The sequence below is a fragment of the Argiope bruennichi genome, chromosome 8 (genome assembly GCF_947563725.1).
Source record: "Argiope bruennichi chromosome 8, qqArgBrue1.1, whole genome shotgun sequence".
NCBI classification, from domain to species: Eukaryota; Metazoa; Arthropoda; class Arachnida; order Araneae; family Araneidae; genus Argiope; species Argiope bruennichi.
Genome location: NC_079158.1, coordinates 115,508,253 through 115,535,269, shown reverse-complemented (window position 1 = coordinate 115,535,269; position 27,017 = coordinate 115,508,253). Strand labels below are relative to the sequence as shown.

The 27,017-nt window shown below is 29.7% G+C and overlaps 1 protein-coding gene across 1 annotated transcript in view; it reads right to left on the bottom strand.

Moving 5' to 3' along the window:
* Positions 1-27,017, bottom strand: part of LOC129980897 (nose resistant to fluoxetine protein 6-like) — a 45,923-nt gene that overhangs the window by 12,380 nt on the left and 6,526 nt on the right. The window contains exons 4-10 of the mRNA XM_056091358.1: positions 26,045-26,138; positions 23,821-24,014; positions 22,541-22,717; positions 13,383-13,476; positions 11,566-11,658; positions 5,779-5,941; positions 869-948 (exon numbers count right to left, since the gene is read on the bottom strand). Coding sequence (XP_055947333.1) covers positions 869-948; positions 5,779-5,941; positions 11,566-11,658; positions 13,383-13,476; positions 22,541-22,717; positions 23,821-24,014; positions 26,045-26,138 — 895 coding nt within the window. The remainder of the gene's footprint in view (positions 1-868; positions 949-5,778; positions 5,942-11,565; positions 11,659-13,382; positions 13,477-22,540; positions 22,718-23,820; positions 24,015-26,044; positions 26,139-27,017) is intronic.

The window sequence follows — 27,017 nt, the reverse complement described above, 5'->3', positions numbered from 1 at the left end:
ATTGTAGATACTAAAGAAATAATAGTAATAATTTTTTAAATTTTATTGATGGGAGGAAATATTAACTAGTTCTTGTAGGTAATTAAAAATTTCTTTAGGAATGACCAAAAAAGGGAGAAAATATTTCGTCAAATTAATGTATTTATCATAACACAAGGTAGAACTAAAAAAATATTGTTTAAAACATTATTAAAATAATATTTTATTAATTATTAATTATACATTATATTTAATATGTTATTAATTATTAATTATATATTATCATTAATATTCTATTAATTATTAATTATATATTATTATTAATTATTATTAATATTATTATTGAAACATTTTTTGCTGGTTGTGGGAGGTATCTAAAAATTCCTTCAGAAACGGCCAAAAAAAAAGGGGACAAATATTTTGGCAGATCAATATATTTATTATAATACTCAGCATAAAAATAATATTATCTTAAAATTTGTTAATAGTGAAATGATAAATTTGCATTTGATTGTATTTCTAAAAATTCCTCATAATCTGACTTTAACCTGAGTTATACCACTATTTTAAATTATTATCTTCCGAACTCCCAAAACACATTCAATAACACAATTAAAATGGCTTTTCAAATTTCATTAAAAATCTCTTCCACTTCACCACATGGCAAAAAACAAAATGGGGACGGTACTAATAATATTATTTTAATATGTGATTGGATTTACTACAGAACAATGCAAAATTGTAAGCAATAATAAACAAAATGGGGACGGTACTAATAATACTATTTTCATATGTGATTGGATTTAATACATAACAATGCAAAATTGTAAGTAATAATAAAATAAAATCACAAATAAAAAATAATCATAAAATGGAAATGTGTTCATACCTATACAAAGTAATTAAGAGCAAAGGACTGATAATGTAAAATTGCATATCATTCGCGAGATACCAAGACCATGGCATGCACTGGAAAATAAAGAAGATTTTCTAATGGTTATGACAGAAAAGAAGAAGAAAAAAAATGTTCAAGTATTCCTTATTTTTTTTTGTTGTTATATTTATCACAAACGCTTGTAAAGGCCGGGATAGCCTGGTTGGTAGGGCGTCGGATTAGCGTCCATTGGGTTGCGAGTTCGAGCCCCGCCGGTCGAAGGCGCTCCGTGTGTATAGTGGTTGGTGCACGTATAAATCTATCGTGATCACAAAGTTATGTTATTGATAAAAATGAGAAAAGTAAACACTTGGAAATTCTGCAATCCAAAACGCATAAATTTTATTCTTAATATAACGAATACTGAAGTCTGATAATATACAATCTTGATGACAGAAAGTTTTTTCTTCAGTTTAATCTATAACTAAATAGGTAATTTTAAAATTATCTTATAAAAAAAAGAACTAAAAAATATAAAAAAATAAACTCTTATAATGAAAACTAAATTATCATATTTAATTTTCATTTATGAAAATTAAATTATTGTATTTGAAAAACAATATCGTAATATTTGATAATAAACAACAATAAATATATTCAAATAATTTAATATTTTAAAAAGCATAAAGAAGTAATTAAATTTCCAATAAGAATACAATTCTTAATTTTTTATAAATTAAAAATTTTTTATTATTTTACCAAGGGCTATCGATAAAAATAAAACAAGTTAATTAAAGACATAAATTTAAAAATATCATATTAAAAATTTGCACAAATTTGTCTATTAAGTAAGAGAAAATACGGTATGTCAGTAATTTTAAATAAAATGGTGACACTGATATGACATTAAAATATACAATATATGCCCTCAATTTTATGCTTAATAACTGATTTCAAAACTATTAGGAATACGTATCTACTTCCAATGGAGCAAAAGCTTGAAAATAGAATTTGGAGTAAAGTAAAGAATTATATATATGTTACGGCCAAAGCCCGAAATCGGCCAGATCGCGAATTGGCCGGCCAATTCGCGATCTGGCCAACGTTGCTGTAAACTTACCGGCCAATGTCCGATCTTTTCTTGATTTCGGGCTTTGGCCGGCCAGTTCGCGAAATGGCTGGGGACGATCGGCCAAAGTAGGAAGAAAGGAATCAAGAGCACATTGTTTTACACCCTGTTAAAAATGAAGTATTTAAAAATGAGTACTTCTGTGTACTGTTTTTTTTAAGTACAATTGTTTCAGAAACGAGTTCAAATATAAGTGACACCTCGGAGTTAAAAATAAGCTTGTAATATATAAAAATATGATCTCGTGTTATTCTGTTCTCATATTAAAGCCATAATAGAAATTATTCAGTGAACGTATATACAGTAACAAGATAGCGTGAAGATTAGATTTACGCCCTTCAAAATGAAATAATTATATCTTGAGCAAAAGCGTATCGTGTATGAATACAAAGGCAAATTGAGTATTCAGTTTTCAATTTCCTTTAAGGGTGATCCTTAGTCTTTTTCTGCTCCATGGACCTAATGTTAAAGATCCCAGATCACATTGTCTCTCGAAATGTCGCTTCACAAAATATGAAATTTTTTGGAAAGGCAAATAACAAAAATAAGGGCTAATTAAAACAAATATGAAGGACATATAGTTTTGTTATTAATATCAGTTAAAGACATTTTTTTTGTTGGCGCCATCTGTCGAATTTCTCCTACAACATGTCCTTATTTATATTTTATACATGAATGTCATATTTATTTACCACTAGTCGCCTTTGGCGACCATCCGGTTCACCAGTATTAATGATCGCTAAAATTTTCAATTAATGTAAATTGCTCTCTTAGTAGCTATTTCTGCAAAATATTTTTGAGCTTCATATTTTGGTAGTTATATGATTCAGTCGTACTTTTATGTAGGCCTTAAACAGTTCTGTTTCATTGTACTACTTTCCCTAATGTTCTGTCAGTATCCATAAAATTTCTACTTTAAACTAAAGTGGAAATGTTAAACTGCAATCAATATAAAAACTTTTTATATTAAAGCTAACCATGTCTTTTTTTTAAATATGAAAACTGAAATCAGAGTCGTTCAGCAGTGAAATCTGGCCGATTTATGAAGTTTTTATGCATCATTTTTATAATCACAGGCCAATCACTGTCTAGAAACCCTGCAGAGGATTAGCGTATCTTCATTAAGGCAGTCGGTGAAGTGGTCTAAAATCGCCAGTTTTTATTTATAGAAGTGTGATATTGAAATTTCATTAATCAGTCAGTTTTAGTAATTGATTTAGTTGGTTGGAGTTCAACAATTTTTATTGAAAATATTGGTGTCTCAAGAATATTTTGTTAAATATAATTCAAAGGGCAGAGGACCTATGAGCTCATAGAAAACTTTTCCTCCTTTTACTTTTCAGAAAATATCTTATTTCACTTTTTTTTTCATTTTATACAGACACCTGCCGAAAATTACAATTTTGTTTATTAAATTTGCAATAATAGTTGATTTATTTTTTTAATTTAAACTTCTATCAATGTGATGGCAACACGTTGATAAAAGATATATTTTTTTTTAATTTGACGTGCTCGTGCAGATTAAATTTTAGCATAATTTAATCTAAGCATAATTTATAAATTAAATTTTCAGCTTTAATTAAAAAAAAGCTTTAATTTGATGCAAAAATCGATTTTGCGCTGTAATATTTTCTGGTTATAGCGACAAAACGCCGAAATTACGCTTAATTTCTAATTAAAATTCTAATTAAAAATTTTAAAAAATCGCTGCAGGGCGCACATTTTTGACCTCCAAGGTATATATATGCCAAATTTGATAACTGTTTGTCAAACGGTTTGGACTGTAGAGCGCTAACACACACACACACACACACACATACATTGAGCTTCATTTATAAGTATAGATTATCACATCGGGCTTTGGCCAAGGATGCCCGGCCACTTCGCGAAATGGCCAGCCAAAGTAGAAAATACAAAATTAATTGCAAGTATTTCGGACTTTGGCCAAACCTCTTGGCCAGTTCGCGAACTGGCCGCATTTCGGGCTTTGGCCGTAACATATATATATTTTGTATCAGTAAATGTAAGGCTGCAAACAATTATAAGCTTAATTTTTATACAGCCCACCATTGCTCTGTGAATTAAACTGGTTGCTTCAGGAAGCTTTAATTTCCATTATCAATCAACAATAACTTCAAAGAAATTTCGTCCATTAATCATTTTGGCGATTTTAAAATGATCTGAAATGACAGAAAATAGTATGACTGAAAGCTTCATAGGTTAGTATTATTCAATTTTAGTAACAGAAGAGTGGAATTTTACATGTTTATTTACGAGTACTTCATTAATTATAATTATAATTACCGCTGGAGTACGAATATTGCAAAACTTCAAGAGCACTTATTTATACAACAACACACGAAGACATTACAGTATATTAATAAGGAAGAGCATGAAAGGAAGTGAGGAATAGCGTCAGAAAGATTCTCAATCGTGAAGAATACATGACATAAACACTTACCATTTGTCACATGCGCAGCTTTGACAGCTTATTAAAATTCTACTTTAGATACTACTTTTACAGAAGATTCTAGTTTAGATTAGTATTAGTCCATTTTAGTAACAGAAAAGTGGAATTTAATATGTTTATTTACGAGTACTTCATTAATTGTAATTATAATTACCGTTGGAGTACCAATATTGCAAAACTTCAAGAGCATTTATTTATACAACAACCCACAAAGACATTACAGTAAATTAATAAGGAAGAGCATGAAAGGAAGTGAGGAATAGCGTCAGAAAGATTTACAATCGTGAAGAATACATGACATAAGTAATTTTAACTTTGACAGCTTATTAAAATTCTACTTTAGATACTACTTTTACCAAAAATTCTACTTAACGTTAGTATTAGTCAATTTTAGTAACAGAAGAGTGGAATTTTATACATTTATTTACGAGTACTTCATTAATTATGATTATTATTATCGTTGGAGTACGAATATTGCAAAACTTCAGGAGCACTTATTTATACAACAACACACAAAGACATTACAGTAAATTAATAAGGAAGAACATGAAAGGAAGTGAGGAATAGCGTCAGAAAGATTCACAATCGTGAAGAATACATGACATAAGCATTTACTATTTGTCGCATGCACAGCTTTGACAGCTTATTAAAATTCTACTTTAAATACTACTTTTACAGAAGATTCTACTTTAGGATAGCGGGGTTAAGAAGGGAAAAAAGAATTGATATCTAATATTTACTAACATTTAGTAAATATTAGGTATCATTATTTGACTCAATAGGACATAATATAAGGCCATCCTGCACCCCTGGTGTCTATAACACTGAGCTATCTAGGCAGTTAGGTGAGCACAAGAAGGAAGAAGAAGAAATATATATATAAAAAAAAAGAAAGAAAGAAAAATACGACAAACTAATCACGGGATCTCCACAGATTATTCCATCTTTGTCAGAGCTATATTTAATGTTTTAGCAAAGTGATAATTAATTGAAGAGAACAAAAATACCTGAAAACAAATGGTGAAGTTACTGAAAAACTCTCTACATTTTTTTAGGCCGTCATCTGTGAATGGAGAATTATATAAAAATATAGACATTATAATGTTTTATACTGTACATTTATTGATTCAGACAATATACATATAAATTTTTAGGCCATTTGAAGTGCATATCTATCTCAAAGTATTCAGATATCTACAATTGGGTCACGATTAAAGTGGACATTCAGTAAAATGATAATTCAATATAATTGTATATTCAGTAAATTTTAATAAAGATTAAATCTGACAAATTTTACATTATTTTCTAAATGCTATCAAATCTTACCTCTTCAGTCTGAGGTTGGAAATTATTGATATAAAGCAAATTCCACCACCAGTAATCTTTACACGCCTGAACAACTGTTTCTTCTGGCCATAGTGGACCAGATCCTAAAAATGGACTAATAGTAGCAAAAAATAACATAACGATCACGTAAACTGGAGTAAGTCTGAAAAAAATATGGAAAGAAAGTAAAGTTGACTATAATTCTAAGTATTTGAACTGAAAAAAAATTACATTTACCCACATTTGAAGTTTGATTGAAAAGTTCTTGCAATTATTGTAATTTGTATTGCAAATTTAATCGTATTGAAAAATATCTTAATTTAAGCTAACATTTAATGTTTTTAATTCATTTTTAAAATGTACTTATCTTTTTTTAGATATGAATATTTTTATTTGAAATTTGATTTCATAATTGATGAAATGCACTACTTAAAACTGTACATAGACTTCAAGAGACCTCTAAAATTAAATTTAATATACAGATTTTTCTATTGCGTATTGTGGCAAAAAAAAGAAGAAATTTAGAACTCCTATATTTTAAATTTCGTTTTTTTTTAATTTAGTTTTTAAAAAAGAAATTATTCGTGGCTCACACAACTCTAGAATTTAAATTTTTGAAATAAGAGAGAAAAATCAAACATCTAATCCCAAACCCTTAACAATGCATTGAACTTCCGAAGTTTAATTCCTTGTTATTAACCTTTAAAAACGTCATTAATGATGGCATGTCCAATACCACTCTACATCAAACTCAAAAATTTCACTTTTCTCCCTTTATGGGAGAAAACTTGATAGAGTCTTCCGACTCCCTCCCCCCCCCCCACTACCACCAAAAAAAATTTGATTGTATTTGATTTCGACTTTTTTTATTTCATATGAAAGCTCATGATCCCTGGATACTTCAGCAATGATTGCTTGTCCTACAAAGGTTCTCAAATTTTCGAGAAAAATCTCCGCTCGAAACTTCGATTTTGCCTTCAATACCTGCAACGATTTCATAATTTGATGAACTGCTTTTCAAAAGGCAGTTAAGTTATTAGTATATATATATCACCAGTTTAGAGGGTGAATCATTTTCAGAAAGATTTCAGAGACATTTAATTATATTTAAAATATAAAGACTACTTTTTTAAATGCTCAATATAATGTCCTTTTCTTTACTAGAGATTGGAAGGGTTTTTAGAATGGTAGAAGAAAAAGGTTTCATTAAATTTCCTGGGTTCCATTTTGCTACTTTCCAGAATCCATCATTCATAGTGGTTTTGAGCTTAGAAAGAAATTATTTCAGAAAACCAGAGGCACAGTAGTTCGTACATGAAGCGTCAGAGGTCTTTGTAGGAATATGTCTTTTTTATTCAAGGAATGCAATGGTACTTTTCGAAGTATGACTTGAAAGTTATGTTTATGAAATTGTACACTTTGAAAGTAAGTGGGTTAAAGAAATGAAATTTATTTTGTGAATACCGAACATAAAAATTTCTTTTAATAGTACGTTGAATAAATTTTTACAATTTTTATTACTCTTCTGATCTTAATTTTCCATTGTAGGAGAACCCTGCGACAAAAATTCCTTACTGAAACATTCTTTGCATTGACATATTTACATTTTTCCTGTCTGTTTTCGATAGTAAGTGGATTTATTTTTGTCAGTTATTTAGGTAAACCCATGATTCATTAAAGGTTCAATTTTTCCAAATGAAATAATGCAAAGTATTTCCATTTATCTCCTGTTAATTGATTTTTCATGCAAAATTATCAAACTGCTCTGCGTTGAGTAACATACAGTGGCTCAAAAAATTGAGAGTACACCTTACGTTTACTTGATAAATGCGACTTTCAACATAAATAACATATTAACGGGAAGTGCAAACTTGTTTTTATTTTTACACATAACAAATGGTTTAATTCAGAGTAAAAATAAAGAAAAATCAACGAAAAATGTCTAAATTGAAAATTTTCAGAAGCATTTTAAATAAACTTACGCAGAATTTTGCCTCAAAAAATTGAGAATGCACCAATGAAATTTTTGCAATATCACGCATAGAAACAAAATGTCACAATTAAATTGCATGTCTTTTGGCTCTTATAATGGTCTCTAAACTGCATGGTACCGATTCGACCCCTTTTTGGTGGTATCTGAAGATATTTTACCCTATTCTTCTTGCACCACTTGTTTTAAATGCGTTTTGTTTCTAATTTTGTGTTTTTGAACTCCTATTTCGGGTATGCCCCACGAATATTCAATGGCATTGATGTAAGGGTACAGTGGTGGTGTGTGTAACTGCTATTTACAATGAAAAATACACCATATTTTGAAGTTACGTGTATTCTGTTTGGCGTCGTTGTCTTACTGAAAAATGGAATTTTCATCTAAACCCAAATTTTTAACACTTTCCTTTAGATTGCTGCTACCATATGTTTCATCCAACTTGTTGCAGAAACTTTTCAAACCATAGGCAGAAGTGTAAGTGCTGAAACTGTGCTAAATGCCATTAAACAAGTTGGATATAAAAGTAGCATTGTTAGAGAGAAACCGTTCACCAGTTTGCAAATTCAGAAAAAGCATTTGAAGTTTGCAAAAACTCATCAATTGAAGACCAATAACCTTTGGAAGAAATCTATATTTAGTAATGAAAGAAACTTCAACATTTTTGGCAGTGTCAACCATCTTACTGTATGGAGAAAGCCTAATACTGCTTTGTATCCAAAAAATTTACGTCCTACAATTAAATATGATGGTGACTCTGTAATGATTTGAGGTTACATGGCTTCATCCGGGGTAGGAAATTTAATTTTTTTAGATGACATTATAAATGATACGGTTTACTTGGATATACTTCGCAGCAATCTAAAGGAAAGTGCTAAAAATTTGGTTTAGATGGAAATTTCATTTTTCAGTAAGACAACGACCCCAAACAGAATACACGTAACTTTAAAACATGGTGTAATTTTCATTGTAAATAGCAGTTACACACACCACCACTGTACCCTTACATCAATGCCATTGAATATTCGTGGGGCATACCCGAAATAGGAGTTCAAAAACACAAAATTAGAAACAAAACCCATTTAAAACAAGTGGTGCAAGAAGAATAGGGTAAAATATCTTCAGATACCACCAAAAAGGGGTCGAATCGGTACCATGCAGTTTAGAGACCATTATAAGAGCCAAAAGACATGCAATTTAATTGTGACATTTTGTTTCTATGCGTGATATTGCAAAAATTTCATTGGTGTATTCTAAATTTTTTTAGGCAAAATTCTGCGTATGTTTATTTAAAATGCTTCTGAAAATTTTCAATTTAGACATTTTTCGTTGATTTTTCTTTATTTTTACTCTAAATTAAACCATTTGTTATGCGTAAAAATAAAATCATGTTTGCACTTCCCGGTAATGTGTTATTTATATTGAAAGTCGGATTTATGGAGTAAAAGTAAGGTGTACTCTTAATTTTTTGAGCCACTGTATCTCTCCAAACGTTGGTGAAAAATAAGATTTTTAGATTTTTGAAGTTGTAAATCTTAGTTTATTATTTTATTTATTGTTGCTACAGTGTATTTAAAGATTTTGGATTTGATTTCAGCGTCGATGGATTTTATTTATTTATTTTATTTTTGATGTTTGCGATTTTTATTTTAGAAATATCTGATACAATATATACTTTTTGGGGGCATTCGTTTGAAATCTTCTTTCCACATTGAAATAATGATTGCTCAGTTTGTACTTTTCTGTTTAATAACATTGCTGATTTTGCATTTAGAAACTTTAATACCATGCAAAGTTTTTGAATTATCGAATAGGAATATTTATCTTCAGAAACTACAAAACCACAAAAATATATCTATTAATCCACAGCTTGTTTACACACGACGTTTTAAAAGAAGAATAAATTTAAAAGCAACAGACGATATATATTTTTTTATTTCAATAACAAGCTGTTGCCAAAAAATTTTATTTCTTCTACTTAAATTTTTTTTTATCAAAATCGTTTTAAAAATTTGTAAATATTTTCGGTATATCTATGGAATTAAATACAAATCTAACATGAAGAAATTAAAACGAATTTGTCATTTGCGAATATATTTAATTTATTATTGTAAATAAAAAATCTAAGCATTTTTTGAAATATTTAAAGATTATTTTTAAACTTTTAATGATGAAACTAATTCAATATGCTAATGAAAGAAAAATCTAAATTTTTGTGTTTCTTTGGTGCTGTGTTTCTTTAACTCATTTGAAAAGAAGGAAAAGTGCGTTTTCAGAAGGCAGTAATACATATTCTGTTTTTTATCATAATATAAGTAAGTATTTATCAAATATTCATTAATATATAAAATGCTTTTTTTCATATTTTTTATAGTTTTTGCTATATTGTTAAACAAGTTTTTTCCGTTCTTGATAAGAAAAATTGCTGACGTTTTGAGGGTTAATGAAATTACAAGCATTTCCTTTATATCTAATAATTAGATTAATTTCAAGCTACTTAATTTACATATTAAATCAAACGCTTAGTACAATGAACTATCATAAAACTTGGTAGAAAATTCGCGCCTTCTATGAATATTACTGAAGGTATTCGAACTTTATGGAAAATTTCGTTACAATAAATTATTGTGCAAATAAACTTCCAATTCTAGGGAATTTCCTATAATACTCGTTCATTCATAAAATGTATTCGCACTTTATGGAACATTTTTTTACAATATATTATTGTTCAGATAAACTTCCAATTCTAGGAAATTTCCTATAATACTCGTTCATTCATAAAATGTATTCGCACTTTATGGAACATTTTTTTACAATATATTATTGTGCAGATAAACTTCCAATTCTAGGAAATTTCCTATAATACTCGTTCATTCATAAAGTGTATTAGCACTTTATGGAAATTTTTTTTACTATATATTACTGTGCAGATTAATTTCCAGTTCTAGGAAATTTCCTATAATACTCGTTCATTCGCAACGTAAGTTTTCAACCTCATTAAACTAAATTGGTGAATGTAATTAATTAATATCGTTTGTATAAAATATCCAAATTAATTCAAATTCTTTAATACATTCCTATATATTTTTAAATCAGTTGAATAAATATGAAGAAATTTGAATGAAAAATTATTAAAGATTGGCAAGAATTATTCAAAAAAATTTTTTAAGAGAATTAATTTATCAAATTAAATTAAATAAAGTGTATAAAAATGAATGTTTCCCGCTGTTTCTATAAACTTCATAAAATTCATAAGCGGGCATGACATACGGAATTTTAAAAAAATCGTTCAAAATGCTCCTCAATATAAATCGTCGGAAAATAGTTACTTCTTTGATACTTGAGCTTTGTAAAGTGTAAATTAGAATTTTAATTAAACTGTTAATTAGAATTTTAAATTTTCAGTTATATCAATTTTATTTTCCTGTAATTTCTTTTATCTATTTTTAATAAATTTTAAAAATGTTTTGTATGCATTATTTAAAGATATTTAATATATTTCTTGTGTATATGTATACATGTTAATGCTGTTTTATAATTAAAATTAAATTTAAATACCAATTTAAAGATGGATGAATTAAATTTAAAACATTATAATTCTACGGTGTTTCTGATTAAATTATTTTATTTTATTTTATTAATAAATTTCTTCTCTTTATTTTATTTTATTTTATTATTAGATTTCTTCTCTTTATTTTATTTTACTTTATTAATAAATTTCAACTTTCAATTAAAAAATAATAATAAACATTTATTTCTTTAAATTGTTCATTGAAATCGGGTTAAATATGATACCTTACCTTATATATCGATGAGCATAAAAATAAAGCCATGGGATTTTTCCATCTGTTTTTTGAGCATGTTGAAAATATACATAGCCAACTAAGAATCCGCTGAAAAAATGTTGTCAAATTAGAACTTATTATATTTTTAAAAAATAAAAGTATCATTTTTTTTAATAATTTTGAAAATGGTTCAACAGAAATTAAGTACAGGAATTAATGATTAAAAAAATTGGGGTTTGAGAAAAAAGAATAGCATTGAATAAAAAATTGGGATAAAAGAATATTATTTTCATACGGACTGCTCATCAGCTTAGAAACAAAAAGTGTTGCACAAAAAAAAAAAACTGACTAGGAAACAAGTTTCTTAGATTTTTATTTTATTTTATTTTCAAAGACAATACGTACGAGAGGGGAAAAAATAATGCTCTTCTCTAAATACTACTGAAATTTAAATATTTCATGCATCAATGGATATACCACTCTAATTCAATAGTTATTCGTTAGATGGCGCTCCTGAGCAACGCGAACACAAATTTTCGAGAATTTCTTGCCAGAGAAGCTACTAGATTCTGAATTCTATGACCAACACGAAATTCTCTCTCACTATATATATATAATGTAAAAACACAAATTATTTTAGCAGTTTCATAGCCGAAAAGAGAAGACATTTTTGAATTTATAAAGTGGATTTATTTCATCTCCGAAGGCATAATTTATGTACAAACAAGAAGCGACGAGATATGTCAATATACAGCACGGCAGAAGGGCAAGAGAGAGCGAAATATTTTTCCAGGTGCTTTTATACTATGTGATTCTAATAAGAATTTCTATACACTTGTAGTTGTAGGAAAGATAATTTTAGATATCTTTAAAAGAATTTGCATATCTTGACAAATTTTTATCCTTTCATCCGGAGTGTGGGAACTTGCCGATATATATATCGCCACCTAAGAAATATCGAACTAATTAAAGCGATAGATAGATAGCCAAATGCAAGAACATTTAAATATTCTCATGCTCAGGAACTTAAGTATCTAAATTTTTAATAAACAGTTTTTTTATAATAATTATTAAGTTATTCATCCTATAAGCGTAATTTAATGAAAAAGAAAATACAACAAATATTTTAGGATATAATATTCATTAAATTTTTTCATCAAAACATTTCGGGTCGTTTTATGTCATTCTTTCTTGTTCAAACTGTTCTTTAAAAAATGACGAAGAAAAATATTGAAAATTGTGGAATATTTATTAGCAGCGGTAAATTTAGGCATTTTGCTGCTCTAGGCTTTAAAACAATGATCCTTCCTTTTTTTAATAAATAGGTCCGTCTTTTAACAAATTGGAAAATATGGATTCATATATCAACATATATTTAACTTAACAATATGCTAATGACTTTTCAGGTGGGTTTTTTTATTTTTTTTTATTTGAGTAACTTTGTGAAATGACTTTATTTTCTTATTTTTTATTATACCCATCCATTTTGTATAAAGCAAATATTCGATGTTAATAAGTGCTGTGATGGTAAAAATAAATGTAATGAAACAGATAGTATAATATAAACACTTTTTTACACATAATTGGTCAATGATCTGAATGTCATAATAAATGGTTAAATGGTCATGTTTTATTATTCATTGATAATTATATTTTTTTATAGATTTATTAATTTAGCAATGTGCTTCGTCTTTCCTGCTGTCCACTTCAGCCCATGGGGTTTAAGCAGCTGGTTAATTTGCTTAGTCAGGAAATTCCGCCATTGGGTGTAAAACAAGTTAACATAAAATTAAACGTAAAATTAAGCATTGTTAACTAACTTAATTTCTCACCTGAGAACAAAAAAGGAATCAACGCAAAAAAATCCATTCAAAATGACTTGAAAAGTCCAGTTGTCAATGTAGTCAATGGCCCCAAGAGAATTGCCTAAAAAATATAATATTTATTAATCAGATTAATTTTCAGATTACGCCAAGATTGCCTACTATACAAAGGAAGCCAAGAGGGTTCAATCTCAGCTTTACTTGGCGATTTTCATATTATGCCAATATCAATTACTTTGGTTTGCAGCGGTTTACATTTTTCGGCAATTTATCAAGGGTTTTAAGTAAGTGTGAAATAGGGAAGCTTATGAAAATTAAATGGAGAATATAAGTATTTTAAACGAAAGGATGAATCGCTAGTAAATAAAGCAACTGGACAAATGATTAATTGCAAAAAGTGATATTTTTTTAGAAATATTAACTTACTGATTTTTAATATGATAATGCTTATAGGATGGCATGCTATTTACAAAGTGACAAGCATGATAAAAAAAATCGTTCAAACGTTTATCAGGGCAAACAGCTGGACCTAGAGTATATTCAATACTAGATCACTAAACAAAAAAAAGATAAAAAATTAATCGAAATTTTAGCTTTTGCCAAAGTGGTTTTAGGGCAGATTAACGGTCTAAGGTCATTTTTATACCACTTTAAAAATCAAAAATAGACTTTTCAGTGATATAAATTTTAGTTATAAGGAAAAGGTAGATCTTTTACTAGTAGTAGCCGTTGTTGTTGTTTATAATGGCACTTGCCATGGGCAAACTCGCTGACGAAGTCAGTGATTTTAAGCCAAGGGAGCGTCTCTTGTTTTAGAAGCGCCAACTAGGGCAAAGAGTACGTCTTAGCTACTCACGCTTCACATTCGCTTGCACAACCCCTTTTTACAGGGTGGCACATTCACACCTCTCACAGATAGAACAGTAAGAACAACCATGCCCGAATAGGGACTCGAACCGAGGACGCCCAGGTCAGGGGGAAGACGCGCTACCCCTATGCCAGGACGCCGGCAGTAGTAGCTGTAATTAATAATAACGGCTCTCTATGAAAGGATTTTCTAAATTTTCCTTAGATTTCTAATTTAGATTCTTTAATAGTGTTTATGCATTTTATATTGATATTATGAAAATATTATTCATTAGTTCAGTTACTTGATTTATACTCAATTCATTCATAAAGATATTAAATAGATTGTTTGTGTGTCCACGTTATTCCTGCTTTAATTAAGAGCAAATCTTAAAATGAATCAAATTAAAGAATCATATTATAAAAATTTGTAACATATGTTCTTCTTCTTTCAAATTATCTTATAATTTCCTTTCTCTTCGTGAAATTTAAGATTCTATAGAAAATTTCGTAAGAAATATAATTGAATCTTTTGTTAACAATACATTTAAAGAGCTTTTATTTATGTTTTGCTGCAGACAGTTACAAATTGGAAAAACATTGCTGACATAAAACCTCATACATATCAGATTTTTTTTCTCTGTACTTATTAGTTACTGAATGTTGGATTTCAAATTTCTGCTACATTATTTTTTATCAACGCATGGAAACCTATTAGATTCTATCTGTCTTTACAAAAATAATTTTTCTTAATATGCAAAATTTTAATAATTTCAATTCAATAAATATGTTGCTAAAAATCTGTAATAACACTTCCCTGTGCAGTTAGATTTATGGCAAGGAAAATAAGTTTACAGGTACTTTATAATTTATTGGCTATTGATTAGATACTAGGTCAATGACACCTTAGTCTTAGTGGCAAACTTGCCAATTATTGGGTGATTTATCAATTTTATTAATATTTATTCATTATTTCGGTGATTTATTAATTATTTCGACGGTAAAAACAAGATTTCTCAAAACTACTGAAATTTTGGCACTGTGTCCATTAAGAATAGAGATACGATATCATTCTAGAATCTTTTTTGGCCTTTCACGGAGACTATAAAAATCTGAGAAACAGAGTTGAAGTCAGTCAGTCGAGTTGAGAGAAGATGGGATTCTTCTCTCTTTGGACTTTTGATTCCCTGCGAGCTTTCTCCGAGTTCTTCAGAGCCGGCCTTCTCTTCAAAGGGGCCTGGGTGCAAGAAATCATTTGGAGCTCTAATTTTTTTTTTTAAATCTGAACATGTATTATAATGCATATTTATTTAATGAGTTATTTTTTTTTCAATTCATTTTTCGATGCTTAATACAGTAAGTGCATTTAAGCGTTCTGAACACATGCTTGACCGAAGATAATTCTTTATTCATTTCAATTTGCTGAAAGAGAGCTCAGCACTTGCTGTAGTAACTGGCAACATAAAGAAAAGCTTTAACACAGTTAATACATTTAGAAATAACTCATTATAACTATTATTTAGTATGCATTGCAATATGCCTTGTGCGTTATTTACCTCTCTCTCATGGAGAACAACCATGCCCGAATCAGGACTCGAACCCCGGACGCCCGCATTACCGGGAAGACGCGCTACCCCTAGGCCAAGAAGCCGGTGATTTAACGTTCAAAGTATTTCAAATTTGGATTGATCGTCTGTCGATCTACTCGTTTACAAGTGTGTAAACGTAGTAACAGCGACTTAATCTGATAATTGATCTTATCATTATAATAATTTTGGATGGAATTTTGAGTTTCATTTGGTTGACAAATGAGAGTCCAAAATGCATATTCGGGTTTCTTCATTATTCCACGGAGCACTAAACGCTCATGTAAATTGGTGCTTCTTCAATTGATGTTTTTTTATGCATTAGTTTCGCATGAATTTTATCTTTCAGCATATTTTTGCGCGTTTCTTCTTTTTATCTTCCACTTTTCTTTTACCTTCCATTTCCTTTGTTTAACTAATTACTACACTAATATGAGATGGCAATTTACCTCAAATACTGCACAGGGCAGAAACTTATTTCTAAATATATTAAAAAGGAAATTTGTTCTCAAATTTTACTGAACAAATTTTTTACAAATTTTAATCAATTTCAATCTCGATCGATAGTATTCGTTTTAAATGCCTCATAAAAAATCTAGTTAATATTCGAAAAAATATATACATTAAAACCCAGATAATGTAATTAAATATTAACTCCCCTCTTTGCCCCTCCTCTAGTATTCTATGCTTGATTATTAGATTTATTCCATTGTTAACTTAGTAATAATCATTGGTTATATTTCAGTTGTTATTGGACGTAGAAGGTTTCAACAATCACTCTCATTACTGTTGTTAGCAGAAATATTACTGTTTGATATTAAACAAACGGACAAAATACAAACAATATTATAGATGAAACAATGAATCCACCTTCTGCTGCTCTGTTAAGAATCATTTCTCTTTTTGCAACTGATCGTTGTGTGACTTTTTTTTGCTGAGCAATGCTTGGTGTGTTTTGTGAACATTTCAATGAGGCTACGGCCATCATTGGATGGATCGTCCTATGGACGATCTTGGAACTGTTGAAATATTACATGTTCCCTCACTTACCCTCAATCGGAGATCTGTTTTTCGATCCCGATTTAGATCAAGATGTTGATACACCATCTAATCCACCTGCGACCAGAGTAGAATCCGTCCCAGTGGTTCGCTCATACATGGTATTTAGGATATGCCAGGCTTTAGAACTTCCAGCGAAATTGGCTCCATCTGCTACCCAGAAGTCAGATATCACTGTTGTAGAATCCTATATGGTCTACAAGCTGTGTTCTGCTTTGGGTTTGCCTGCACGGATGGCTCCTGTAGGAGTGCCAGTGGTAGAATCTTTCGAGATCTACCAGTTCTGCTTAGCCTTGGACATTCCAGTGAGATACCGGTCGCAGAAGGACGCAGTTTAACATCAAAACTGTCGTCGGCTGCCCGATGCAGTTTTCAGATCAGAACTGTCTTCGGATGCAGCGATGGAGGGTGGGTGGGCGGGGAACGAAAGTAGCCCACCTCCACGTGGTGTTCCCTGGGCAACGGTGCAGTTCTTTGGAATTGCACCGGCTAAGAGGCTACCCAAGTATGAAACAAATAATGAACTTTTTATTTAGTTTAAGAAAATTGCACGCCTAATTTTTGATTTCGCGTTTTAATGCCCCAAAATTTCATTACAAGCATCAAATTCAGAAAATACAGAACGTGTATTTATGGTAGTAACAACTGCAATGTTTTTTAGATATACGTAAGAATTATATATTTTTTATGCTAAAAAATGAAAATAGTCACAAAAATTTACAAATTCATTACATAATTCGTCACCATATATTTTTAGCTGGTTATGACAAAGCAGATTAAAGGGCTTATGGTCAGAGCCGGTCTTCTCTTCAAAGGGTCATGGGTGCAAGAAGTCATTTAGGGCCCTACTTTTTTTGTAAAGCAAAAAAAAAATCTAAACATATATTATTAATGCATGTTTATTAAATGCGCGTTTTTTTTCTATAGCATCAATTACTTCAGAAAAATTACAATTTTTTGCAATTTCTTTTTTACTATATATGCTGCTGGAAGTGGCATCACAAATTAATAAATTAAAGGAATGTGATAGGCAACATAAATTGCATGCGGATTACATTTATTTTCATGTTACTACCGTTGTCATATGCTTGCCCTCTAAAATCATAATATCTGAATCAAGCTCAGTAAATCTTTTCAGTAGAGTTTTTGTTAGCTCTTCTCCAGTCACATCAGTTACTTATAGGGATTGCAATACCGGACCAAAATTTCAATACCGGTATTCGGTATTTTTCAGATCTTAATACCGGGATACCGGTTTTAATACCGGTATTAGAAATTTTAGAAAAATAAAGAAAACACAGGTGTTTTTTTTGTTTTATTTGCCAGTTTCATTAGAGAGTGTAAATGTTACAAAAACTAATTTGTAACTTATAAAATATAACAGTATATAAAGAGTCGCAAAAAAGTAAAGGAACATCTTATTTAATTAAATCATAAAAAAGTGTAAATATCACTATTCAGTCTGTGGTACTATTAAAATTTTTTGAAATTTGATAATAAAAAACATAATGCATCAATTGTACTATCATTAAGCCTGAAAAGTAATTTTGTGCAAAAATTACCAGCTGTCAAAAACGCTCTTTCGGCATCTGCGCTAGTTGGTGGTACTGTTAGGAATGAGCGATATACTTTTTCCAAGTGTTTACCTATATATCCCTCATCTTCAACTAAATCGATTTCTCGTCGGGGGGTTTTTGATATAGCTGATTTCTGTATTGTAGTTTGGTTCTTTGAAATTTTTTTTATCTATCGCTAATTCTAATTTTTGTTCAAGAGACAATTCATTTTCACTATCGACATTGATGTCATCATAATCTTCGATAAGTGAACCGTATTCTTCTGAATGTGTATAGGTTTGTGGGTAAAAACATTTAAGAAAATTTACTATAAACTTAATCAGATTTGAATTGGTTATTTTCTTTTCTTATTTTTCATTTTTAAAATCATTATAATTAAGTAAATACCATAAGACATTTTCTATTTCGGTATGCCTTTCAACTGTGTGATTTTTCAATGTAATATATAATTCTTCAGATAGTGATGTGTGCTGTTCTGTCAGTGACTGCAACATGAAATTTATTGTTGCATTAGCTGTTAATAAATTAGAATCTCTCTGACATAATGCCTCAACAGTCAGTTTTATTGGAAGTAGAGCTGATGTAGTTCTGGATATTGAGTCGAATTCACTATCTGAAAAATTAATTTACGAGTTGAAGTCGATTATTGCTTTTTGAGTTGGATTTCTCAGTTTCAAAAATCGTTCCATCATTAGGAGTAAACTGTTTCAACGTGTTTTAGAATCTAATATTAACATATATTCTGTTTTATTTTCTGTTTTATTAGCATATATTTTAGTAATATGTCATTTTTTATAGGGGAACGTTTAAATAGCTTAACAATTTTTTGAACTTTATAAACTATAGGAAGCAATTCGTGATTGGTTAATATTTCATCCTCATTAGAAATATCTTCTTCAGCAATGAGATTGTCATTATTTTCATTGTCAATATCACTCACTCTCACTCTCTTCAAAGTTGGAATCCGAAGTTTCTATATCCACAGTATTTGGATTCTTCCGTTCTTTATTTTTTGATATCTATTACTCCTAATTGAATTCCATCAACATAACACAATTGCTGATTTGCACCAATCAACTTTCTAATTTTGTTCATAACTGTTGCTCCATCAGTCGTTATGGATACAATATTTTCTTTCAGGGATAATCCATGTTTCGCTCATTTAGATTTAAGCAATTAATTAAGCCATTAATTTCGTCCATTAGAGAGATATAAAAGCAAAAACGTATACTCTTTTGCTATGTTGGCGATTCCTGAACATTTAGTGGAGACAATTTTAAAAATTTCAAATAAATACCGAAAAACCGGTATTTAAACTTGTGAATACCGGTATTACAAAATCGTACAAATAGCTCAAAATACCGGTATTCGGTATCCCGGTATACCGGTATTGCAATCCCTAGTTACTTAAATAAACCCTATAAATGACTCGTTTATAGTTAACCTTTTCTCTTCAAATTTTACATACCTAATAATGATTGAAATTTGTTCCTTATGGGAAATATCAGGAGTACAATCCCTTTAAATACTATAGTACATGGCTGCTTTTATATCATGTTTAATTTTGTTAACACTTTGACTGACGCATGACGCGCCTGTGCGTTACAGATAATATGTAATTGTGCCAAACCATCTATCTTATTAGATGATCTCTTCTCTACTACAGTTAAGAGATAGCTAAGACGGGCTCATTTAATTAGATAAATGGCCCGAATATCAGGCATGAGTCGTGGCAGCGAACGTGTTAAGGACTTCATTTCCTAATGCAGAGATAATTTGTTATTTGGAACTATGTGCTAAATGATAAACAATTCTATTTTTCGAATTTATTATTTTGTTTATATGATCCGTTAGCACAGGGTCGTGTTTACTTACTAATTCGATCAAATATAAAAAAAATTCCATTATTAGGCTATCCTTTTATTTCGCGATTTCCTCGAAGTGAAAGATTAGAAAAATAGAACTACTTAACTTGATTTGTTATTTAATTTGATTAAGTCATTTTAGTAATTTTTCTCAAGCAATAAACAGATTAAAAGTAATTCTTCCCAAGCAATAAATGACAATTAGAACGCCCATGATCTTGGTTTACAGTTGAAAGATTTCTCCAGTTATTATAGCCACCTATAAATCGCGTAAGTTTGATCATATCTTCTTCTTTTGAAAATTAATATACAACAAAAACAAACACGGAGTCTTGTGTTTTTGAATAAATTAACTATCTGCGAAGTTGGGTTTCACCATTTGGAATTTTTTTTAAAGCAGTACGTTGTGGAAAATGATCTACCTTCATCATTTTTAGCAAAAATTCCCATGTGCTGTACAGGTCTGCTTTAACTCAAAATATTCTAAATTTATCAGTTATAATACTTGGCCATAAACCACGATCATTTATACTTTCTTGATAGTATTTGTTATTGTCATTTCCGTCATTATTTTCTGATTCGATCAAATATAGGGTTCTTTAACAAATTTCATCGCTTCAATATTTTCATTGCAAGACTGAGTAGTTGGAGTAGAAATTTCTTCCCCAGTTGAAGTTTAAACTGTCATTTCTTAAGTTGAAGCAATTTCTTTACCATAATTACTTTGAAGCCAAGAAAAGTGATGTACTTGTGACTTCTTCTGAGGTTTAGCATTTCTTCTTTTTTCTTTTCTGATAATTTTCTTTTTTGACACCCAGAGCGATATTTCATTGGCATGGACATGGTTATATCTAACAGCATTAAGCAGTTTATAGAATGAATTATCAAATTAATACGCCATTATGTAGTAAGTAAGTTATGTAATATCAAATTAATACTATACGCCATTATGTAGTAAGTGAGATAAATGTCTGTAAATCCACTTACCTTATAATACTTGCACACTTGCACTAGACTATAATATATACATATTTCAAAATCCGTCGACTGCTCCATTTAAACTACTTTTTTAATTCTTCTCATTCCGGTCATGGCCGTTTAAGCAGTAAAGCAACGTGCATTGCTAAGAGTTGATCGTTTAATTTATCTTCGTTTTACTTTTTGTTTCAACAACTTAATATAAACAAATATGCACAGATTCATACATAAAATATATTACATTACATGTAGAAAAAAAGTAGATACATTACAAGTAATGTATCTGATGAATTTCAAGTAAATTTGAACCCAGCCTCATTCTCGAATTCTGGGAGCCGCATGCGCCCAGAAGTCTAGCTTCTCTGTCTTAACATGTCTGAATGGGATTTCCTTTTTCATAAATGAACTGCCCCCCCCCCTTTCATAAGTATCACTGCGATCGTTGCCCAATAACAGCGTAAATCGAAGCTCAGCCAGCCACGGGGAAACAAACATATACTTTCAGTATGTGTAAACGCTTTTATTGTTCAGAACACTATTTTAATTTTTGATAACAGCGGGGCCCCGGTGTATAGCATCCATCTCACCCCCCACATGACCGGCCCTGGAGTTCTTTGTCCTGTTGCGGTCATTTGATAACGATTTATTGTTTAAGTGTAATTGATTTCTACAAGTGTTGTTTTCTATAAGTTTTGTCTATTTATTGTTATTTGTGATTTGTGGAGAATAAAGCGTCGTAATCTTTTATGTTGATCTTTTCACCGTACGCCCACATGACGAGTTTGCCGTAGAAATGCAGTAACATTTATTTGGAAAGTGAAATGGAACATATTCAGATGCTTAAAAAATCTGTTTAACTGGGTTCTACTCTGATAGTGACTGAATATCTAATTTCTAGATCAACAATGATAAGTATATATGCCTAGCCGGAAAAATGTCCTAGATGAAGTAAAGAATTATTTTTTTTATTATTTATATCAACAAATACATCTCTGAAAAAATTAACACTTAAATATCTGTATAGTTTCCTTGGTCCTATTTAATAAAATATTCCTAATACACGAATATTTTAAACAGAAGTTCCAATCTTCTGCTATCAAAACTAACCGAGTTATGATACTTTCAATTTCCTTTTTTATCTCAATCAGCAGCCATCTTGGGGAAGTACTGTTTGTTGATATGAGAAAATTAAGGCATATAGTTACACAATATTTGATATTCTTTTACTTACTAGAATAAAAGAATGTGATACGTACTTATATAAGATGCCGATGCCAAATAGCTGTGACAAACTATAACCCACACCATACTTAAGAATCGAAGGCCGTGAAGACAAGGGAGTTGGCCCTCAGCACTATCCGTATTCAATAACTTTTCACCATTGGTAAAAATGCAAAAACAGTTGAAAAATGGCTTGTATTTCTCTAACCAGACTGAAAGAAATTTAAAAAAAAATACTTTGATTTTTATTTCAATAAATTCAAATTGTTTTAAGAAATAGTCGCTCATAAGAGAATGAAAGTGAACCAGAAACTAAAATAAATAAAACTAAAATTGAAATATTATCAAAATTTAGCTTATTAGAGACTAGCATCCTTCATTTGAAGATAGTTACATTTCGCTTCCGTAGTATAACCTAACATGAGTCAGATTTTGATATCAAAGTACCATCATTTTTATTTTCGAGGTAATACAAGGAAATCTAATATAATTTATTCAATTTATTTATTTTTATTTTCGAGATAATACAAGGAAATCTAATATAATTTATGCTTTCCAATATTTTACTATATTTTAAAAATCTTTAATTTATATTTAATTTATATTATTTATTATATATATAAATCTTTATATTTATATTATAATTTATAATTATTATTATATTATTTAAATCTTTTAATTTATATATTTAATTTATCTGGGAAACTTCTGATAAGATCGAAAAAAACTCATCAAACATTTTTCATTTATTTTAATAAAACTACAACAATAAATTGAAACCATGTAAATTTTCTTTTTTAAGATATAATAACATAACTTGCAATTAAGTTTAAAGACTCTTAGTCATTTGTTGAAATATTTAATTGATGATATCTGATTGGTGAAGATTTCTAATTCACATTTATATCGTTGCCATATAAATTGTCTGTTTTAGAACCCAAATAGTTAATATAGTTGAAGTTACTAGTCTAAGTCATGATCCAAATTCGGCAACTACCTCCTAAATTATAGGAACATTTCTTGTGTGGTTTGAAACATGATAATATTCGAAAAATGGTATTTATTAATTAACGGTGTAGAATTCATGATTCGTGACATCTTTGATAATTTCGACTTGACATTTTTTTTTTCATCTTTTAACATCAAAAATTTTGATATCTTCTAATATAAACAACTTGAAATAAATAGACACTTGTTCCCTTCTCTTAATTTGGAAGCCCGCGCTCGTAGGATTGCAATGCCAATTTGCTTTTGATGCTAGATGTGGCGAGTTTTGTTTCTTTAACCGTTAATCAACAAATCTCTGAAAATTTACCTGGTAGTCTGACTTCGCTGTTTGATCCAAGCTCGGAAACATGATCACGAGATACAGTTTCAACGTCGCCATTAAGTGAAATTTTATCACCAGTGTTTGCAGCACTCTGTGTTCTTTCACGTTTCAAATAATATTCCAGAACAGTTATGGAGCTTCCTATCACAGCTATAGAAATGATGATAGATAGAAGAGTTCTAGAAGTAAAGAGAAATAAAACATATGAATAATTCATATTTAGAAATATAGTATTTTCTCTATAATCCTGTGCCTCACCTATCCGACCTCTGCAGGAGTCCAGTATCTCCAATAGAACGCCTTGGGAAGCATAGAAAGAAAAACAAGCCACAGCTTATCAATATTTTTACCAGTAACAATAAGCTGCTGCTTTGAATTTATATTTTTGTACTTTGAAGTATATATTATGCATAGTATAAGTCTCTACATAATTTTACATCGTTTGTGGAATAGGCATAGTTTAGGAAAATTCGTTTTTTAAAAATAAACCTCCATTTATCCAGCGTTTTTGTTAATCTGGCAGTTCTCTGCTGAGATATAGGTAGAATTACCGAGACTTATGTATAATGAAAAATTAGAAATGCACTATAGCAAAATCCAAAATTATTCTAAATACTTCATCAGCATTCATGAGTATTTAGCTCCATTTTCACTCTAAAACTGCTCGTAAAGTGAATTCAAAAAATGATTGCAATCATTTTTAGAGTTCAGTCACATTTCGGCTATTTTTAATGCAAATTACCTTTTACCATTGAATGAAATGGATCGGAAAAATACCCCAAAGGTACAATGCAACTCTCTCCCTAGTTCAACTGCATAGCAATGTTTAATATTGTTGCTGTGTAAATGCCAACTGAAAATCAAAAATAATTTCATAAATTAAAAAAAAAACGATTAATAATTTTTTCAAAAAACGATTTTAAAATGATTATTTTTATAAAATGGCATATCGTCGTTAAATTTCATCATATATTTTGAAAAAATTGCATGAAATGCTTCGTAAGACAGATCTTAAGAACTAGAATTATCAAAAGTTACTCCATAAGTAGGAAATGCTCCCTCAGAGTAGATTTTTTTCAAAATTAATCAGATTTTTAATTATAATCAAAAATTATTCTTACCCTGGTGGTTTCACATTATTTTTTCATCAAATTCCTATTTTACATCACTTTAACAAAAAGGTTCTGATAGCTCTAGTTGTCAAACCAAAGGCGGTGTGATAAGTTGTTATACCAATATTATTCTATTCAATATTTTCTTTAATTTTAATAAATGTTTTAAAATTATTTCAATATTTCCTACAAAACAATACTTTTTTAGTTACTTGGTTCATTCTTATGCCCGTTACAGTGATGTTATATTCGTTTCTGTGAGTATACATTCATTGTTTATGTTCTTTTTTTTTGTGTTATGTAAATAATAGTTCATATTTTAAAAGTAAATGTAAGATGTACATATCGAGTTTAAAACATTATCATGTTTATGTGGCAAGTGGCGTCTGTTACATGATATTATTTTTTCATCTCCTCGTAATATTTCTTTTTTAAAATAGACATAAACCCGCCAATTTTCCTCCATGAGATCTAAGAATGCTGCCAGTGGCATTTATAACTCTCTTGCCCTCCCCATTCTGTTGCTATCCTGCTCTATATTTAGAAGTAGAGGCTCAAATTTCTTATAAATACGTATTTACTAAAAAAAATTATAAATAGGTCCTATTACATTGGCAAGGGTTATGTTAAGAATTTTATTTTGAAATTTACTTTTAATAAAATTAAATAATTTATTTTTAATAAAATAAAATTTGTTATAAATAATGATAGCATATAAAAGCATAGTTTAATATTTCGTAATTATTGTACACGAATGGCGGTGCAAGGTGTTCTCTGCCTTACCCAAGGTCCCCAATTGTTTGCAAGTGCCACTTGTTTTACTTCATGAATAGATATCAGCTTTTGTCATTTTTCCAGCTTTATTTTTGAAAAAAGAGTGAAAAAAGTTTTCTTTCCTGTTTCTATTACTTTTTGTTTCTGTGCTTTATTCTAAAGTTGGAAATATTCGAAGCAGGAGGAAGGAAGCATCGAATAAAAGATTGCGTAGGTTCGAATTCGATCGATTAGTGTTAGCTTTAGTTGAAGCATTACTATGCTTAGAAAATTAATTTGTATTTTTATCTGTTTTATTTAAAAATAATAAAAAAATAACTTACATAACAACAATAGCACTAGCGGTTAATCCTTTTGGTTTAGATTGGCAACTTATAGTTGCATTACCTACTATTGATTCCATTATTACATCAATGCCTAAAAAAGAAAATCGAAAGATGGGCGATTTAGCAAAAACTATTGTAATTATTTTAAAGTCTAAATTTAATAATATTTCTCTTTAATGAAAGCAGTTAAAATACTGTCATTCCAAAACATTTTTTGGAATTAAGTCTGTCTGTCTGTCTGTCTGTGAAACGATATAACTACAAAACGAAAAGAGCTAGAGATATAAATTCGTTACTCGAACTCAACATCATCTGTCTATCAAATTTGGAATCAAATCCCTTAAGTAGTTGACCGTCTGTCTATCTGTACTTCTTCAAACAAGTAAAGGCTATAACTTTAAAAACGCAGTGATTAAACATTTATTAAGTTAGTAAAGAGATTTATTAACTTAGTTTAAGATTTTAGTAAGTGATTTTATGATTTCAGTCCTAGTCATATGACAGATTTTTATTTTAATTGAATGAAAAAAAGAAGTCCAAAACATACATACGGTGATCTGTTACTTGTGTAACAGACGCATTCTAGTGATTGATCGCCAAAAAAAACATCACTAAAGATTGTGCACTAATAGGCTCTTTTCTAACTAATGTTCGCCAATGACATGCGGTTGATAATACACAAAAGAGTATGCGAGAAAGGCTCGGTGAGACTATTCCCGCCAGTTTGCTCCATTTTTATAGCTTATGTCATTTTGATTTTGATTAACAATGTTATGCAAGGAAGTGCGGACTGTGCTATTATCAGTTATCTTCACTCCCTATTATGTAAGAGCGAAACTCAGCCAAATCTGGCAAACTGTTTTTCTCTTCTTATTAATTCTTCAAAATAGATTCGTATGATATACTTCACTCCCGTTCAACTCTCCAAGTAAACTATATTAAGTTCCATATCCAATCATTAATGGTTAGT